Source organism: Gopherus evgoodei, chromosome 15, assembly GCF_007399415.2.
Source record: "Gopherus evgoodei ecotype Sinaloan lineage chromosome 15, rGopEvg1_v1.p, whole genome shotgun sequence".
Classification (NCBI taxonomy): domain Eukaryota; kingdom Metazoa; phylum Chordata; order Testudines; family Testudinidae; genus Gopherus; species Gopherus evgoodei.
This window is the reverse complement of record NC_044336.1, coordinates 22,490,902-22,512,315: the sequence shown is the minus strand read 5'-3', so window position 1 is coordinate 22,512,315 and position 21,414 is coordinate 22,490,902. Positions and strand designations below refer to the sequence as shown.

The 21,414-nt window shown below is 36.6% G+C and overlaps 1 protein-coding gene across 5 annotated transcripts in view; it reads left to right on the top strand.

Annotated features, from left to right (window-relative positions):
• PRKCA (protein kinase C alpha) overlaps positions 1-21,414 on the top strand; it is a 311,156-nt gene that overhangs the window by 122,618 nt on the left and 167,124 nt on the right. For all 5 annotated transcript variants that reach the window (XM_030534523.1, XM_030534521.1, XM_030534525.1 and 2 more), the window contains one exon: positions 8,777-8,859. In XM_030534523.1, the coding sequence (XP_030390383.1) occupies positions 8,777-8,859 (83 nt within the window). The remainder of the gene's footprint in view (positions 1-8,776; positions 8,860-21,414) is intronic.

Here is a 21,414-nt window from a genome sequence, read left to right as displayed (position 1 = left end):
GCCATCCATGTTGTGACCATAGGTTAATCCCCCCCCCCCCCTCTCTTCCACTGGCTTCATATTGTTTGAGAACATTCTGTTCCAGAACTCTCTTCATTTGTGCATAATTGTTCACATTAGATTTAAAACAGTTTTAGTTCATGGTATTAAGTCAGCCTGGCTCCATAAAATGAAGCCCTAAGTAAGATAAATTAGAATAAGATACTAATTATATATCCACATACATACTAGTGACTTATATTGATTACGCAGTTGGTGGGAGTTAATATTATGTACCTCATCGTAAATTCTTATGTCTGTCCACAAGATAACCCCTGTAAAGTATGATATTGGAAAGCTTTTCAAAGGTATGGAGCTAGCATTCCCATTGACTTGCAGTGAACTGAAAATCCAATCCTTTTTTGTGTGTGCCAAAATATGGATTTAGGAGCCTAAATCCAAGCAGCACATTTTAAAAATGGTTTTGCTAAATTACTTGATAGATTCTTCTATGAAATACTGAGAGATGCAGTTGAGGTTGGAGAAAGTTGTTTATATTTCCACCTAATTTTGGATTAATGCTCTGCTGTTCTGTCTCTATTTCTTTTTATCCTTATTCTGTTTCTTATACAGTATGAGTATACTTTATCTACACTGGGAAAATGAATAGTGTTTTAAAATATATTAACTAGCAGGTTAATTAAAATATGTTAATTAAACATGTTAATCACCTAGTACTGAAAAACAGTTATATTTAATTATATATCTATGATCAACCAATGCATTTTTAATGCCACTTATATATTGAAAAAAGTTAAAAAAACAAAACAAAAAACCTGTCCACCATCCCATTCGAACCACTTTGGAAGTGACTGCACTGTACTGTACCTTAAGTGAGGGGGCCCATTGTCCAGCTTGCGGGGGGGAGGGAAGATAGCACTTTACGGGCAAGGGAGGGGGAGAGGCTCAGAAGCTGCTGCAAAAGGGGGAGTGGGTCAGCGTGGTGACGTCGACCCATCCCCAGGGATCAGATCAGCTGGGGAGTCGAAAAGGGTCAAACCCATCAGGAGAAGCCATTTTCCCTGGGTCAGGTACCCATCTTCCCATTCCTTGAGGTGGCAAAATACCAGGTTTGGTCAGGACCTGCCATGGGCATCACACTAGCCACTCGTCTGGAAAGGAACTTTTCCCTCACCACTAGATTGGCCTAGGTAGAATGGGGGGTTTTCACCTTCCCCACAGAGTTCAGGGAGGGCTTTGTTACAGTGAGTAGGGAAGGGAATGTCACAGCTAATTATGTAAGTGTGGGGCAGATGTCCAGTGCAGATATTCATTAAGGAACACGTACAGTCATCAGATAAATGGCTTGGTAAAGGACTTAAAAAGGAGGTGTTTGTTAAAGGAGCGGAACTGGGGAGCGGGGACGGTTGGTGCGCCTGTGACTGGTACAGCAGGGAACCAAACCCCCTTTCTTATAGCCCACCATAACCTTAGTTCGAGGGGTGGCAATGGTAAGGACCTGGCAATGGGTTGGCTGGGGGACCTGGATGGGAAAAAAAAATGTAGGTGGGGAGCTGATGGAAGCCTGCCATTGAATGAATATAGAGCTACCTGCACTGTTTAGGTTTATCTGCCGACATCTAATAATAAAGTTGTGCCTGATTAAAACTATAAAATGAGTCAAAATTAGTTAATCTAAGTGGATGGTATGGAATTTTTTTTTGACGTATTCTTATTCCTCAAAAAAAAATCATTATGAAGTATATGAAACAAAATGTTAAATATCAGTAAATTGTCTTATTAGCTTAGTGTCAACAACAACAGCCCCTTAGACCTAGGGACTGGTAGTTAAACTTTAGCTTTATATAAGAACCATAAACTAGATAATAAACTGATGTCACAGATACATAAATGTTAAATGTGGGGGCTGTTGTGATCGTCTAATCTGACTTCTCCATAACACAGGCCAGAGAATTTCACCCAGGGATTCCTGCAACAAGCCCATAATTTGTAGCTGAGCTAGTGCATATCTTTTAGAAGAGATGCTCTCTTGAGAAATGCATGTCAAATGCTTTCTGAATATTCTGTTGATTCAATTAAATGTTTTGATAATAAGCAGCTTGTGTTTTGAATGAATTTAGCAGATCTGATCTTACAAGATGCGTGTTCTGAATCACAAACAAATTGTTGTGTAAATCAAATTCTGTCCCTTTTTTTTTTTTTTGGGTACTGCATTGTTAGGGTTACCAGATAGCAACTGTGAAAAAACAGGATTGGTGGGGGGCAGGGTAATAGGTAGCTATATAAGAAAAAGTCCTCAACAACAGGACATCTGGTCACCCTATGCATTGTGGAAGTACATATAAGCCTCCAAATGTATGCTGTATTTTTTGGTTTTCATTTATTTTTGTTAGTCGAGCCTTATATTTGTCATATTTAGGAAATACTATCTCTAACTTTGTTCCATGTCCATGAATGGTTTGGTGGAAAAGGCAGGTGAAAATGTCTCATCTCATAAATAGCCAGATACATTTTTAGATTTTTTTCATGGTCCAGGTTAATTACATTGGCAGCAAAAAATCAACCAACCAAAACAAACAAAAAGAACAGCAAAAGAGTGCAGGGAGGGGGAAAAAATTGTTTCAACACAACATAAAATCATGAATTTAGTGAATAAGCTCTCTTCCTTGTTTGTTTTTCATAGAGGTTACATTGTTTTCTTTTTCTTTGTCAAAATATTAGCTGTTTTCATCATGCTTTAAAAACAGCTCACGTTCTTTGGGATTGAAAGTGATTCTTCTTTGCCTTCCATTAGACTATTTTATCTAGCTCTTAGTTGACTTGCATGGTTAAAGGAACAAAGTTCTGAGTTATAGTATGCAGAACTTGGGTGTGTGAGGGGGCTCAGGGCTTGGGGTGGAGTACCGGTAGGGGTGCAGGGTCTTAGAGGGAGTTGGGGTGCAGCATGAGATTCAGGGTGTGGGCTCTGGCCAGGTCTTACCTGAGGCAGCTCCCAGACGGCGGAGCTAAGGCAGGGTCCCTGCCTGCCCTGGCTCCGTGCTGCTCCTGGAAGCAGCAGTCATGTCCGGCCCCTAGGCGGAGGGGCGTCCAGGGGCTCTGCATGGTGCATGCTGCCCACACCCACAGCTCCCATTGGCCATGGTTTCTGACCAATGGGAGCTGCGGAGCTGGCACCTGGGCAGGGGCAGCATGCGGAGCTTCCCTGATCATTCCTTCACTCAGGAGCTGTGTGGGGAAGGGAGGGCGCTGACGCTTGGGGCTTCTGGCCTGCGGCGTGGGGACTTGCCACAGACTAGATTAAATTAAGCAGTGGGCCAGAGGTTCCTCACCCTGGTCTAATTGTAATGCTCAGGTGAATGATAAAGTGTAGAGGGTTCAGAGAATTGCCGTGAGAATGATTGAAGAATTAGAAAATATTCCTTATGGTGATAGACTCAAGGAACTCAATCTATTTAGTTTAACAACGAGAATGTTGTAGGGGAGACTTGATTGCAGTCTATAATTACCTACATGGGGAACAAATCTTATTTAGTAAAAGGCTCTTCAGTCTAGTAGAGAAAGCTGTAACATGATCCAATGGCTGGAAGTGTAAGCTAGAGCAGCTCAGACTGGAAATAAGATGTACATTTTTAACAGTGAAGGTAATTAACCAGTGGAACAGCTTACCAAGGATCATGATGTATTCTCCATCACTGGCTGTTTTAAAATCATAATTGGATGTTTTTCTAAATGATATATGCGCACGGAATTATTATGGGGGAAATTGTATGGCCTGTACTATACAGGACATCAGCCTAGATGATCACAGTGGTCCCTTCAGGCCTTGGAATCTATGTATCCATGGCCTAGCTTACAATATAATGTTGTGAAATCCCTCTCTCTCTTCCCATGAGAACTGTTAAATTTATGGCAGCTAGTGAGAGCATGACTCTTTGCCCGGTATTCCCAAATCTCAAAGTTGTAGAGTTGGATTGAATTAATGAAGTACAGAGCAAAGGCAGTCACTGTTCTAGCAAAACCTGTCCCCACTTCCTTCATAAATTTCAGTTTACACTTCATTGCTCTATTTGTCATTCAAATTAATTCTCTTCCTACTATGTTTTTTCCATGACTGATCTTGAACTTGTTATAAAACTAAAATTGTATTCTTTTCACTGTTAACCTTCTGTACATGTTCTATCAATTGTAACTCTGCGGCTTTTCAAAATGAACTAGATTTTGATAAATTAAACTTTTATTTAAATAGAAGATGTGTACACTGCTTTTTGTTTGTGTTTTGTCCTCAGAAAACACATTCTACTTGTTAAGAAATTATTAAAATGTTAGTCTGAGCATTCTAGAAATGCTCAGCTAAAAACCAATCATGAGGTATGTGCAAGGTGCCATTACTTAGCATTTAATGCATATTAAACATTTGTTTGTTTTCTTACAGCTCTACAGTGGATCCCAGAAAAATATTGTTTTCTGAGATACAAAACTGAACCTGATAATTTTATTTTAACATGCAAATATAATGTACAATAGATTTTTCTGTTACTAAAGACATTGAAGTCCAGATATTGCACTGCTACAGAGAGTACCATCTCTCTCCCCACTGCCCACATTTATGATGACATTTAATTTATCTATTCCAGATAGGAGAGTTCATGTAAAAAAACAACAACATAAATTATAGCAAAGTTCAAAGCATAAAAATAAATGTAACAACTTTTATTTCAATAACCGGAAAAGAATTAATACTCTTTTATTAAATGCAATTGAAGAGAATGTTGTGTTACATGGTAACATTTTGACACTTTCATCTATGAGAAACTGTATGTTATACAAATACATCACCAACCTGAAGCCCCTGTCCTAAAAACATTGATGCATGTGAGAAACTTTATGCACCTGAACAGAATAATTGAGTTGAATGGGGCTACTGATCTATGTTAATTTGTGCAAGATCATGATACAAGTCTGCACATTAATGGAAAACTTTGTTCAGTAAAAATGAAGTATCATTAGAATTGTAATGTCTAATACAAACTTAATTGGTCCTATATGTATGAATAAACATGTCAGTCCCTTGACTACATATTGAAAATATATTTTATACGTACACTATTTATTGGGTATGTGTTCTATTTTATGTGAGGAGACAGAAAACCATGACAAGCAATGCATTCTTTTGCATTGTGATAATCCTCTTAGTCTTAAATGTGCTAATACATTTTCAATAGGCTTTGCTCTCCTGAACATAAGTCAAGTTGCACCTTGATTTATGACTCTGAAAATGAACGTTAACAAGTGAAATATGTTTTTAAAATGACACAGTTAAAACATGAGGTCAAGTGTATTTCAGCTATGTGGGATCTTTAGCAACCGAGCAGTTGTACTTCCTTGAAACCAAAAGGTAGCGACCTATTGAAAGATTTAATACTTCATTTTCTTTGTACATATATTTCACTGTTCATTTCTATGTGAAGTGCAGTATTCAGACACATTACATCCTTTGTGACAGAATGGATTGCATTTGTCTAGTTTGCCCTCGAAGCATGCAGAGATCACTGACTGCTAGAAAACTTTTTTCTCTCAGTACTCATTTATCCCTTTTTGAACCATTTTATTTCACTTCTCTGAATTGAATAAAATTATAGCTCTGTGTATGTGCACTGATGTAGGTATGGTAATGTGGAATTTTCATTAGTGGTATTATAGATTTGCTATAAAAATAGAGCTGGTAAACTGTTAGAGAACATTAGTTCTCAAGTGATTCAGTTTTGCTAACTGCATATTAAAATTAACGTTTGCAATGTTGTTGTAGCCCTGTTGGTCCCAGGATATGAGAGTGACAATGTGGATGAGATAATATCTCTTACTGGACCAACTTTGTTTGGTAGAAGAGACAGACAAGGTTTCGAGCTATGCAGAGACTTAGTCAACAAACTGCCAAATTCATCATTGGTGTAACAGTTGAAGTCCATACAAAATGAAGCTGCATCAAGGATGAATTTGTCACATTTTGCTAACTAATCACTACATGGATGTTTGACTTCCATGCCCATAATAGGTAGTGGTATTAAATAACATTTGATGTTAAATATTGCATGATATTTTGTGGGTACTGTGGCTTCCTCTTCACTGAAAACAGTTGTAGCTATCTAGTAACTCCTATTATCACTACCACGATAAGTATCATAACATGATCTCTTTTGCCACTATAATACATGTACTATACTACATTCTGTCCTACCCTAAGATACAGGTAGTAACCATTCTGTAAGCTGTAAAGGACCACAGGACACATTGTTGATTTGATGTTATATCATTTTATAAGTGGCTATTTGTTTTCACATTGTTGACAAGGTGGTTAGCTCTTTGTATTTTACTTTATCGGATCATGTTGAATTTTGCTTAAATTTTGATGATTATGATATGTATTGAGGTGCAGCACTTGATTGCTGATGAAGCTGAAAAGGTTTTATAGGAATATGATAACAGACCTTATTGAACACTTGGGTGCAAATAGCCAAGTGGGACTAGAAAACATAGTTCTCTGTATCAAATTATCTCAGTAAATTTTACTAATCGGCTGTATGCATGATGGCAACTTTTGAATGCATGAAGAAAGCAATTTACTGTTTATTCATGTGTGTCTTACAGCATAAAAGCCATCACAGATAAATTGTCGTGAAACTCGTTCTGATGAAAAGTTACATATTGAGATTGTAATTTTATAGTCTTGAGGTATGTTATGTCTTTGAAAATAGCAATGAGGACTGATTATCAAGTATATTGTTCTCATAACTGGTATTGACAGTTTATGCATCATCCAACCTAAAGAATATAATTAAGCATGTAATATCTCTTTGCGTATTATCCAGTATTTATAACTTCTAATGTGTCTAACATTTATGGGTTTTTCAGATAACCACAGAGATCTTTTAGATTTCTCCTTCCGTCAGAGTCTGATAGAGATTTACAGCTGTGACTCAGCTTAATGACATGTCTTGCCTCAGAATTGATTAATAAGTGGCTCTGGCGACTTCAAATAGTGCACCTTTGTGGGGTAGGATTTAGGGGGGACAAAAGCTATGCTCCCTCTTGGACAATTCTCGTCGCCTGTAAAAGGCACCAAAATTGACTGTTGTGGGCAAAGAAAGGCTCTGCAAGGAAGAAATAAATCCTTTTCCTGCTTCAAATACATATCTCCTTAAACCCATGAGTACTTATTAGGAGGCGCCGTACATTCTTGTTGGCAGTGACAAATTTTCACAGGAAGTGTGGGGAATGTCTGAAGTGGAGCCAACAATGGACATGTTTATGTCCCATGATAGACAGGCCAACTGACCACATGAAATACATGAGAAGCTAAGTAAGGAAAAAGTAAATACTCACGTGCATTTAAGTTTTGAAAAAGCTCTTCATTACTGAATTTAATGTGACAAATCCTGACCCAGTTTGCCAATCAACAGTTGTGGGGCTTTTAGTCCAAGTGCGCATTTAAAGAGTTAAAGTTACTTTAAACTTTAGACTTAACAAAGGTTAACCACAGCAATGTAAGAGTTATTAAAAATAATGCTCCTAACATAATTTTAAATAAGCAAAAACTTTATATAGTTGTAAACAGAGCACCAATCTTCACAGGGTAATGTCTATATTTCTGTATGCTCCAAAGTCCAGATTTTGAAACAAGTTACTTGGCTTGCACTATCACTATTGCCCATTCTGGCCTTCAAATTTGTGAATTCTCTTTCCATTCACTCTTTCTCCTCTTCCCACTTACAGTGAGTGAGGACAGGGCATTTATAGGGAAAATTATTTATAGAGCTATGACATCTCTGCATTTGTTTTAGGATTTCTTCTAGCTGTAACAAGGTAGAGCATTTTTGAAGTAGAATGGTCTGAAGTTTTTTATGGCTTTAAGTGTTACAAATAAGCTCCATAGTTTCTTCCTGAATTATTAAGTAGTTGAATCCAATCAAGAACTTTCAGTCTGACATAGAATAAAATACAGTGTAATCTATATATAATGATTTAGAGGAGTTTCCTTACACGTTGCACTGTCTAAAATGGTTCTAACAGGATGTTTTATGCAATGTGATGATGCTTAAATCAAAGTTACCAGAGAGAATACACTGACTGATGTAACATAACTAGTGTTTGCAAGGTATATACACAAGAGAGTCACCTTTTTCATAAGACTGCATGAACAGCAGTAATATCCTTGTAATTTTGTATTCAGCTAAGGTGCGGAACATAAAAACATTAACATGTAATGCTATAACTCCCTCAGGAAAATATTGGTTCTGACCAAGTAACTGGGTTTTCCTTTGTTTAAAAGCTGTAAGCTATAGAGTAAAAGATATAAAGATTTCAGTAGGCCTATCCTCAAAAGTCCAAGGGTTCCATAAAATAAAATGCCAGCGCTGGAAGACCTGTTGGGCCTATATTACATCATGTTATAGCAGGAGAAGTTTCTTTCAATTCTGTAACCAGATAAATAATAGTATGTCCCCAAGTCATTTTTGTAGCAGAGCAAACAGTGACGTTCATATACTTTGCAGTATTTTAATAATAGACAAATTGTAATACCAGCACTAAAAAAGTACATGCACATGTAAATGTCATGGAGAATTGTCATTTTTAATCCAAAGTATCCTAACTTTCTGACGTTCCCTCCTCCATACATTGATTTCAGTGAAACTAAATTTGTTTCAACAGTAAACATTTAGTAAATCTGTGCCACTCTAACTGTTGTTTCCCTCTCCCCCCCCCTTTTTTTTTAAACTAGTTTGCTGTTTTGTGGTTCACAAGAGGTGCCATGAATTTGTTACGTTTTCTTGTCCTGGTGCAGACAAAGGGCCTGACACTGATGTAAGTACCTTAGAACGTAATGTATTTTGATATGTTCTTTTTTTTTAAAAACTGTATTGCTCCTAACAGTAATGCCTCACTGGAAAGAGCATCAAAATTGACACTGTATCATAGAGTTTTAAGTTATTGGGAATAGAACAATATATTGAAATGAATATAAAGATGTATAGACTTGAAATATCCATTTTAGTAAGCAAAGCTGAGGTAAATATTGACCACATCATAACAGAGGGCAGTATTCCCTCAAACAAAACTGGATGGTGATATGTTCACCCAAGCAAAAAGTCAATGTTTGTAGTATTACATACACGGATATTTCTTGATGCAGGCAGTATCTACTTTATGGCCATGCATTTTCAATGCGTAAGAATTTTCCCTTTGAAAATAACAAAATTAGAATTGGCTTGAGTTAGGGAGTGCTTTAAACTTGAGCTAGCTGGCCTATGGGGGATGGGGGGAAGGTATGAATCAAAGCTCAGGTGCTCCTCATATTTGAGCTAGTAATGCAGTAGGGATGCATTTACTCTGTGCTCCTAACACAATAACTCTGTTGCTGGAGTGTTATTTTGCAGTTGGCCATCTCATTCAAGCTATATAGATACGTCCTCACTGCAGAGTTAGTTTGAGTTAACTGTTGCAGGCCTCAGTGATGTGGGGCTAAAGAGTAACTGGACTGATTTGTCACATAGCTCATGGTTACATGAAAACGTTCACTGTTTTTCTCATGGGAAGTGTGTGCGCACACGTCTAAAATATGATTGTTGTCATCCTATGTAACTTTGTGTTGCAGAATAAAAGAGGGAAATGTCTTTTTGTAGCTTGCCATTCGTTATTAAAGAATGCAATCAACATAATATTCATCAAAAATAAATTTCATTCTTTGAGTTAAATATAAAAAAACAGTGTAAGGAAGTAATTTCACCTTAGCAGCGGTAATGAAAGGTGCAATTACAGTTAAATATATTTAAGCATTTATGTATTTTTTCTTAGTTCTGACATGCATGTGTTGTCATCACTTACAAATCTATAGTTTTATTCATTTACCTCATCCCTTCTTTGGAAAGATGCAAATTTTGAGAGTCCCATATCCTTGCAATATTCTTCTAAGTTTTACTGGTGAACAACTGAATAGGATGTCTTTCAAATGACGCACACAAATTAATGGGGTCTAAAATTTGGGATCAGTTAGGAAATACTCCCTGTTTTTCATGTAAAGATTTTCTCTGACCTGTTGTATTTATTTCATATCATTTTTTCTAGCAACAACATAAAAACAGATCTGTAATAAGTTTGCAGGAAAGATGCAGATGCCACATAAGAGGATGAGAAGTATGAATTTTAGCACATGCATCAGCAGTTAATAGTGATTAAAATTGTCGCAGTAAATGATTAGAGCAATATTGGACTTGAGATGAACCGTTTGCTAAATATTTCAGAAGATGTTAACTGGATGGCTGAATCCAAACTTGTGGGAAATAATCTTCATAACTAGAAAGAGAAAAATTAAATCTGGTCATTTTTACCAGCCTCATGAGCCCATTTCCTTGTATTGAACAGCGAAGAATGAGCCATTTGAAACTATTTTTTTTTAAATTAAAATGTTTGAAAAAAATTAGACATGCTTTTATGTAGAAGCCAGTTTTATAACTCGCTATGCAATGGGGCAAAAAGTAATTTCATCATTGTTTTCTTAATCAGTAGAAACTTTAAAGGATCTTAATGTGGCCATTTTTATAGATCACTTGATCACAAACTCTTCTGTATTTCAAGGTGCTGTGCACATTTCATATTTGCTGCACATTTTACATGTGTGTATGTACATACGTATTTGTAAACACCAGATAATTATTTAACAGTATATAGTACAGTCAGATATATTTTATGTTTTAGCCGCTGGTCCTGTGCTTTAAACTGCACAGCTGCAACATACTGCATGGGAGAGATCTTGCTACATATCTAGAGCAACACTGTCTGTAGTGTTAACACTAAGGCCCCTGCTAGAAATTCCATATTGTTGGTCCCCTGTCCCTGCATGGAACCACATGAATTAGTGGGGCTCCATGTAGTTACAGGAGTCTGCCCTTGCAGAGCACATTACAATTTTGAAGATAGATTAGTCTTCCTGTATTTTACCCCTCCTTGCATTTCCCTTGTGTATTTAAAGTAGAATCTTGCTAATTTCCGATTATTTAAAAACATCTTCCTCATCCTGTTTCTCAGAAAGGATTCAGTCACTGAGCGCTGTGGTAAGGTTTTATATTACTAGGATATGGTGTGTGTTTTGTTTTTGTTTTTTTACAATATATGCTGTAATAATTATCAGTACATTAATTTTAATTACTGTATCTATGCTTCATAAATGAAAATTACTGAAATAAATTAGCAAAGTGCATTTTGTGAAGTATTATATTTGCTTTTTAGTTTGATCACTTGCAAAATACTCTAATCTGCTGTGGTCTGATAGTCATTAGGGAACTAGAAAGATTCTACTTCATTTTTAAGAGCTTTATCAATAGTTTTATGTATGCATAGCATTTCTGGTGAGAAACCTTTGGCTTTTTATAATTGGCCTCCAGTTTATTACAAGTTGTAAGTAAAATGAGAACTTTATTGCACTCTACTGAAATAATAAACTGATGTTGCTTATTCACATAGAAACCTTCAGGATTATAAATTCTATTATACAGTGAAGTAATTTAACATCTGTTTATAGGAACAATACATTCTGAAGTTTCCTTTGTCTGAAACACTCTATTTTGTTTCTTATATCCCATTTAGGCTCTAGATTATAGAGCATTATCTATTGCAGATGACATGTACCAGTAAACTATAGTCTTGTCACTAGATTTTAATGAGCTTCTGATGCACATTTTTAGCGTGGCATTTACTAGATCAGTAAATAATGGATGAACAAAAAGTTATATGGAAGATTATAAACTCTGTTGGTTATAAACTCAGAAAGCTTGGGTTGTTTTTAAGAATTTACGTGTGAAATTAATAGCTTTTGTCAAATGTCTTTGAAGGCTTTTCTTGTTTTGGAAAGTGAAATAAGTTCAGGTGGTAAGTGCTGTTACCCTGATTTAGACTCTGAGTCCTCTGATCTGTATAACTTTTAGTACAATTTATGCCGGAGATAAGCAGCAGCTTTCTCCAAAAGCAGCGAAATAATGCACATTTGCGTAGTGGAATTATTAGCTTTTTGCAAATGCAAAACATAAGTCTGTGCAAACAATCTAGCTCTCTCTTAATGATCAGTCTACGAGGACACATTTCACACTAGAATATAAAGTGTCTCAAAGGAAATAAAGTACCCTATTGTCTCTCTTCTTTTTTTTTTTTTACAAATAAATATTTAAAAAGGAATGGCATGTGATCTGTGATTAGAGCATGGTCTGAGTTATGAGATGCAAGAACGTGTGTTAAGCCTGTGTGTTATATACTTTTGCCACAGGCCAGCTAGTCCTGAGTATCAGAGACTCATAAAAGTTCAAGTCTCCTCAGCTTTCCATTTTTAAGGAATCATGGCTGCATGCATGTTTGCCAGCTGAAAGTTCTCGGTTACATCTATGACGTGGCACTCAGATGCTCAGAACTACTGTGTTTTACATCGTACTCAAAACTGGATGGATAGTGTGGACATGCAGCACTGTACCAACCTGCATCCTTGTGACTGAACAGCTTCAAGTTGCAACAGTGCAATTCTTTAGTATACATGAAGCTTCATACTGACCCAAATACTGTGGCTAAATTAATCTTTCTGGGATTAAAAATAATCTTCTCCTATTGCTCTGACCTCCTTCCCTTCACCTCCTTATCTATGTACCCTGACTCCCCCTTATTCCCCCTCATTCATTTCCAGCATCTCGCAATGCCATTTAAACCACTCCACCCTTCTGTTTCTTCTTATCCCTTCCCAGTGTCTTGGGGGTAGTCTTCCTCCTAATTGCTCCCTTTCTTTTCATCTTCCATTCTTGGCACATCCCTCTCTTTCTCATGTGAAACAGCTTCTTACTGAGTGGTGTTCCAAATGTTCCCTTCTTCAAATCACTCCCAGCCATGCACCTGTTCTGCAATACTTGTGTGCTGCCACCCAAATTTAACTCTGTCTTCTACTACTTGACTTAATTGTGTTGGAGCCTGATATTACCTGACATTTTAGTAGGCAAAACTTTATACTCAAGGGGTGGGTGAAGAGCCAATTTGCAGAAGTTAAGAGAGACCGGCACCACTTTGAACTCAAAACAAGATAGACAACACCACCAGCTTATTATGTTGTGCTTCCCATTAGCCTATGTTTTTTTGGAACAGAGGTATTGAATTCAGTGTCACAACTCCCATTGGTTTCAACAGGGTCAGGATTTCATCCACAGTGTTGTGTGGTTCTTACTATCAGTATTCTAAATACCATGTGTGACTACAAATAATAAACTGTTACTTTAGATTTTAGATTATTTTAAAAACAGAAAGGAATAAACGAGTTAAAATATGCTCACATTATTATTCACCTGTGAGAATAAGAGGTTAGTAAAGAACATGGTGCATTTAAAATCAACATCAGAGGCAGTGAGCTGTTAGGCTTGAGAATGTGCAGAAAGGTCCTTTGTACTAGTGGTTAATTAGTTTATATATCCGGGCTGTAAATCTGCCTTTGATACTTCAAGTGTGTATTCTTCAATGCACGCTCCTGGCTTTTCTTTTCGGCGGTGCAGCATTGCAAATGAAAGTGTGAGGCCATTTAATCGGATGAAGCCTCTCAACTGTTATAGAATCCATTATCTGGAAAGTTGTTAATCATTTTTAATATTGCATGTTACATTTCCTGTCTGGATTTTGGAGACAGTGTTTAAATACTTCACTTGGGTTATCAAATGATTAGTTACAGTGTTGACATACATTTAATCCCCAAAGCATGGTGTGTTATTTCCTGTAAGAATAATACAGAAAATAAATGTTTAATAATCTTCTCTACAACAATAGGTACTAGTAAATGAAGAGGGTTATAGACTGTTACGCTTCAATTTGCTAAAATATTTGGTAGGTTTTATAATGTTTACATTTTAGTGTTTTACTCTGTTATGTTACTACTACGTACGTTAGTACAATTTGCATACTCCTGGAATGCAGAACTCTGTTTCCATGCCCCAGTGTTTCCAATGTACCATATGATGATTTTTGTGAAAAAGGATATTAATTATAAAAATGCTTTAGTATGTATGTAATTGTCTGATATATTTGTTGTCATTTCATTCAGGTGTCTAGTTAACTTGCATTTGAGATTCTCCAAGTTTTTGAGATGAAAATAGTCTTTCAATTATCAATAATACTTAAATACTCCCAAGGAAAATAATATAGTGCCATTTTGTGAAAGAGTGTTTTTTGTCTGTTTCCAGACCAGTTTTATACACAATGCATGATCTCTCTCTCTCTCTCTTTTTTTTTCAAGAAAGTGATTTTTGTCTAGGGAGAGAGGTATAGTGCCTCAAAGCATACTTCGTTTCAATTATTAAATACATTTCCTAGAAGATGGAGAAGGCAGAAATTATGGGAGCAGTGACATTAACAGCATTTGCAAGAAAATAAGTAAATCAAATGAAACTTACTTTGCCAGTGCTCATTACATTGGCCTATTAATTAAATGCATGAGTCTACTCTTTTTGTTATGTTGATTTTAAAAAAATATTTTGGGGAAGGAGGAAGAATTTAGATTTCCACTTCAGACATAAAGAAGCAGATGATGCCTTTTGCCTTGAATATCACTTTCCTATGGAAATCCAACAAAGTGTAATTTCAAGCTCAACATCTATTATGGCCAATGTCAGAGACATTAGAAAACAAGCTACATGCTTTGCATCTGTGATTTGAACAAAGGTCACAGCACTGCCAGTAAGGTCCTTGTGGATGTATGGCTTAGATCTCAAGGGCCTTCCTTTGGTTTTACTATCCTGGATCGTGAAGTCAGTGTTGTACCAGCAGTGTGAGATAACAAATTCACATGTACCACATTTTGCATTCTTTCTATATTTGTTGATGCATGATTTCTTTCAACAATTAAACAATTCCTGGCAGAGACACTCAAAATATGTACCCATTTTAATCACACTGTACATTGATAGAGAACAACAGGATAAAAAAAAACCCAAGTAGCCATCCTACAGTTAAAAGAGGACTACAAGCTTGAGGAAATGTCACCTTTTTTGACATTCTAGAAAGATTGGTAGAGAGCAGGAAGTCATATAATCTGTATCCAGAGGCATTTACAACAAAAAAGGGAAAAAAAGTTGTGTCCCTCTTGTACGGAAGGGATTATTGAATAATTATAATATATTAAAGTTAGAAATGTTTGCTGAGAGCTCTGCTAGTATTAATAACAATAATCTGGTTTCACTGCAATAATGCCCCTCATCTACCTTTTGAGAAATACACTGAAATCTTAAGATGGTACATCACTTTCTGTAGAGTGGTTGGGATTTATTTACATGCCAGATTTGATAATGACAAGAGAATTTCCAACGTTAAGAGGACCTCCCGTTGCTTCACTGCAGAATGTAGGGAACAAAGCTCAAAACCACACAGCATTTGTCTGCTGCTTTCATTTTTTGTTACAAATTCAAACCTCAGGTACCTCAAAGGTCACTGAAGTTTTGCAAACCTTTTCAGTTAAACTGTAGGCCACTTTTGTATCTTTTCTTTGAAATCAGGCTAACTTTACAATTCCACAGAGCATCAGAGAGAGAGAGAATGAGATGGCCGTTTCAACTGAGTTTGACTTAGAGATGTTTAATGCTTTTGATTCCTGAACTCAAAGCTAGACTCTGAGACTTGTACCCCCCCACCTCATTTGAACTGCAGAAAGTGTTCACAAGAGATCCTGTGAAGTGAAACTACCAAGTTACACAAAGCTCTGTCTGTTACAGCTTAAGTATCTTAATGTGACCAAATCAGAATAATGTTGAAGCCTTGTTTGCTACTCTTGGTAGTCTGGGAAGGTAGAGAGAGAGATGTTGGTGGAAAACGCTCTGTGCGCTAAGTGCAATCACAAATTTTTGATAGGGATAGGAATGATCCAGAGGTGTACACCCATCCAGTTTTCACCACTATCATCAATATCTCCTCCTTCTAAATTTGTCTTCTGAATAGAGATCTGCAGCATAATATTGGCACACAAACCATGCAGCAAAGGCGTAGCACTGTGTTTATTTCTTGAGCACAGTAAAAATCTAGATAAAATACTAGCAGTGTGCCCTCAAATACGTGTTTCTGAAATGTTAAGTATGACCTTCCTTGGCTTATAACTGCTCTTAAATATTTAAATTCCACTCTTTCCACTGTTTGTTGAAAGAGCATTTTCAGTGCAGCTGTGGATCATTATCAGCCAGCAAGTTAGAATGCAGCATTGACTTTGATAAAAAAGGTAATCACAGAGGCAATTCATACAAATTATACTCCTGCTTAAAAGCTCCTGACTCTTGCAGTTAGTGACGAGTGAGGTATAACATCAGTTCAGTATAGGAGACTATATACATGGTTGTATTACTTAAGCAAATATATGCTACTATTAGCCTGCCTAGTCACTAAATAAATTTAAACAATCCAGGAAGTAGCCATCCAGGTTTCCTTATAGTTGCAGGATGAGCCTTCAACAGAATTGGCTGGTAGAGAATCTTTTTGCCACTCTATTATGAAAAACTTGATATAGATCCAGCACATTATCGTGATATTGAAGATCTGGACAAAGTGTTTCTTATCCCCTGTGTCTGTCAGTTTCATATAGATGTGGTACTTCTTACTTTACCCTTCTTGCTAATAAGAAAACACAACAAAGAACCTCATAACCCATAAAGTGAAAAATTGGCTAAAACCTAAATGATTTAGGAGCTCAAATCCCATTTTCAAAAGTCATGTAGGTATTTAGGATCCTAATTTTCATTGGAAAATCAGTAAACTTTAAGATCCTAAGGCTCTAAATCCCCTTTACAAATTACAAGTTCTCCCTGCCTCGCTGGTGATTTAGTTCTCATTCCCTGGGTTATACATTTAAATGGACACCACATACCTGGGAAGAAATGGTGAAAATTAATCTTGACTTTATGTCGATTCCAGTAAAATGTGATACAGGGTATTTGAGAGTAAACTGAGTTTGACTTTATGGGGCAAAGTTAAGAAAACAAAAAATTAATGAAGTGTTTTATTTAATCAAAGTCAAAAAGCTTTTTAGCATGTTTAGATGGGGTTAAAAAGTGAGGTTTAGACATTAGATGGATAATGTGTGTTGAGGAGTTTGATTTTTAGGCTTCTAGCCTTGAGAGTACAACCTGACTCATTTATTCTTAAAAAGGTTGCTCTATGGGTTACTAAAATAGACCATGAAAAAAACATAGTGGCTTGGAAGTAGAGGAGGATTTCATAAAGCTATTTATAAGACGAGATAGCCAGATCTTTCTTCCTGTTGCTTGCCAGGATTGTGTGGCTCAAATTATCTATACTTTAATTTCAATCCTTTTTTCATGGAGAAATAGTAATTTGGGATAACCCCAGATTTAAAACGATGTTACAAGTGTGTGGCCTGGTAGGGTGAAACAAAGAATCTTCTGTATAAATCTTTCATCTACTTCCACAGGTGCCTATTCACAGAAAAACACTGGATAAGGCTCCACTGTAGCTTACTTTGTGGGCACAGTACACACACAAGAATTTTTACGAATTCCTGTTGAGACAAATAGCATGCCAAAGGCAGTCATTCCCCACCATTCATAAGGAATCAGCTTACTCAAGTGATGAGTCTGTAGGCAATGATCATTATCTCAGCAAATCAGTTCCTGTGATTCCATGTGATAGCCAGTTCCCCAAGCATGATATTAGACATGGAGCTAGCATGGCTTCCAGATAGGATCAGAATTTTTCCTACCTATTCTAATATGGATTTAAATATGGATTTGTGCTATTTTTCAGAAAATTATCTTTTTAGTTCTGATTTCCCCTAGTTTCCAACATTTAGGAGAGGTTTTTTTGTGTTTAAAATATGGTCCTGATGTTCTGCTCTCCTGCCCTGTTTCTGAAGAACCGAAGTGATCACAAGGTGGCATATCTGTTTCAAATAGACCTTGGGAGGCCTCAGTGTGCCCTTAGTCTGCGACTTCAGAACCCAACTCCACAGCCCTACCCACCATCCTATTCAATGGGAAGTCCTGATGCTTCAGGCTTGTGATATGCCATAAGGAGTTCCTCTCCTGGAGACCCATGAGAAATTGGATTTTTTTTTAAATGCAGTGTGGTACTATTAATTTCTGAGCAACTATTTAATTTTTGTGAAACTCTTTTTTTGATTCATCTATGAATTGTGAAGTGCCGGGTGAATTATTTTATTGTACACTTCTATCAGAATATAACGTGACCCGATATAACATGAATTTGGATATAACGTGGTAAAGCAGTGCTCGGCAGGGGGCTGTGCACTCTGGTGGATGAAAGCAAGTTTGATGTAATGCGGTTTCACCTATAACGCAGTAAGATTTTTTGGCTTCCAAGGACAGCGTTATATCGAGGTAGAGGTGTATTGCATTTTCTGATTAGTTTTTGTAGTTAATAGTTAACACTAATTTACTTATTTTGGTATATGGTTAGTAAAAGAATCTGTTTAAACATTTATTTGCTTGAGAGAATACACAGAGATGTAGGGATTTTAAATGGAGTAGTATAGAGAGATACAAATTTAATCTCTTATTTCATTACTGGGGGCAGGGATATGAAGTTTATGCTTCATTAAGCTGTGCTGTATATTTTGCTTAATTCATTGAAGTATTCAGTGGAATTTGTCACGATTACTTATCTGTTGTTATCCTTGTTACTTACCTGTGCATGCTGTTTAATCTTGGAATAAAAGATATGACTCTTTTTTTCAATGGTAATCTCTGTAAAAAGAATAATAATAAACAGAGCTCTTAAATATTGTTGTGTTTTGTCAGATATGCATTAGGTATTATTGTGCTCAGACTCTTAATACGCTTGCTTTTGAGGTTACCTTGAATTTTGGTTTCTAAACAGTACTTCGTTGAAAACTATGTGTAGTACTGTATATTGGAAGTATTAAAACACAGAAACCCATGCTAGAATGTTTAGTGAATGCTGTTCTTTTCTTCTGCAGAACTCCATAATATGGAAGTGAAACATCAGGAATGATTAATTTCGGGATCACAAGTAAAATAGGCTTATGCTTCTCTTATACTACTTGAAGTAGGTTAATTTTTTCTTAGCAATATGAAAGAATAGGAGTGCTACAAAAATAGACTTGGCTTGAGATGGAAAATAAGAGACTTCACCTTTTAAGAAGACTGCTAAAAGTGCCAGAATTAGCACTAGGTCCAAATATAGCTGTAATTACACAGTACAGGACCTTCTTTGTTGCAGATTACTGTAAATTATGTTGTAGGGGATGGGTGAAAGTAATGGGAAGGAAATGGAGGTTCAGTAAGGGAAATTTCATTTAGGGAGAGGAAAACTTTGAACCAGTCTTTTTTTCATATGTTTATCTGCTGACTCTTGCATAGATGAGCTGGGGTAAGGAGAAATACCCTTAGCCATGATGGACTGTCAAAATCCAATATAAGAAAAGCCTATGCTCTGTTTAGAACACTCATAGTCACAGTATATCAACCGAAGTGAGAATTTAGAGACAAGTAACAAAGCTGCTAGTTGGAGACAGAGAGAGGATATTTACAGACTAACTAAAGATATAGTTTCCCACTTGATACGTTTTAAAAGATTATATTATGAACCTTAAAATACAGAGAAATGTTCTTATATGAATATTTATATAAAAATTGTTTTAAAAAGTCATTAATGGTTGCAAGACTAAAAAAAAGAAAACATTTAAAATATCTTTAGTAGTACTGATTAAGGTAATCACTCTTGGATCTTATTTGTACTAGAAGGTTGCAGAGAGACAAGATCTAAATTTGTCAATATCTCCATAGTTTCCATAATAATTCACTTTATTCTTTTTGAAAAATAAACCCTGACATGCTTGAAGTACCCAAAGCAACGTGTACTCTTTTTTTATAACACTTTTAAAAGGCTTTTTATCTTTCTCTTCATTCTTCGCCCATGTGATTCTGCTGTTGCCATGGAAACAGATCAGAAAGTAGCTCTGTTATACAGCACAACCGCCCCTTTGACATGGAGAGAATCTCTTTCATGTACATCAGGTAGCCTTCTCATGGAGAAAACCACACTCTAAACCTTCTGCCTACTAAGTTTAATATCAGAAAATTTATCATTCCTTTTGTGTTATCTTGAGTTCATATTTTTATAATTATTGGAAGATAAAGAAATCCACTTACTGGTGCATTTAATTATATGACTTAGATTATTCATGATATAATTTGAAAGGAACTAGTGAAAACTAAATAAGATGGGTTGTGTGACTTTTACTGTTGTGTATCCTTCCATATCGTTTTATAGTTTGGTATTTTAGTGAACTAGCTTAGAACTACAGGTTATATAGGTTTAAATTCTGTTTTGGTACAATTTATGATTATTGCCACCATCACCTTGATTATAAAGAAGGCAAATATTGCGTTACTCAGTGTTACCATATAGTGGTACCTTGTAATGTTATTGGGTATGTCATTCTGTGGCTTCTTTTAGAGCAGCCTCAAACAACTTTTTGTGACTGTGGCACTTTTGGGTCAGTTGATCTCACTGCTTGTTCCCTCTCCCTTCACTGAAAGAACTTTTCAAATCTCTTGGCATCATCAGCACCGTAGTAACTATAGCTATATTTGAAATCATATACTGACTTGTTTGAAAAGGGAAGAAACAGATACAACCAAGAAATTCATAGTGAGAAATCTCAGCTCTATTCTTGTCTATGCAAGGGCTGTGCAGTGACTCACAAGAACAGGCTAGATGTCTTTGTACAAAGCGGTTACCTTGCTTATTAAAATCTCTTCCCATTTTGTGTTTTTTCTCTTCTAGTCCATGGTCAGCTGCCTAGTGGAGATCAGCGTTCTCTCTCTCCTATGAAATAGTCTGTAAAAGCAGCAAAGAATCCTGTGGCACCTTATAGACTAACAGACGTTTTGGAGCATGAGCTTTCGTGGGTGAATACCCACTTCCTCAGATGCATGTAATGGAAATATCCAGAGGCAGGTATATATATGTGTGCTAGCAAGCAAGCTAGAGATAACGAGGTCAGTTCAATCAGGGAGGGATGAGGCCCTGTTCTAGCAGTTGAGGTGTGAAAACCAAGAGAGGAGAAACTGGTTCTGTAATTGGCAAGCCATTCACAGTCTTTGTTCAATCCTGAGCTGATGGTGTCAAATTTGCAGATGAACTGAAGCTCAGCAGTTTCTCTTTGAAGTCTGGTCCTGAAGTTTTTTTGCTGCAGGATGGCCACTTTAAGGTCTGCTATAGTGTGGCCAGGGAGGTTGAAGTGCTCTCCTACAGGTTTTTGTATATTGCCATTCCTAATGTCTGATTTGTGTCCATTTATCCTTTTCCGTAGAGACTGTCCAGTTTGGCCGATGTACATAGCAGAGGGGCATTGCTGGCATATGA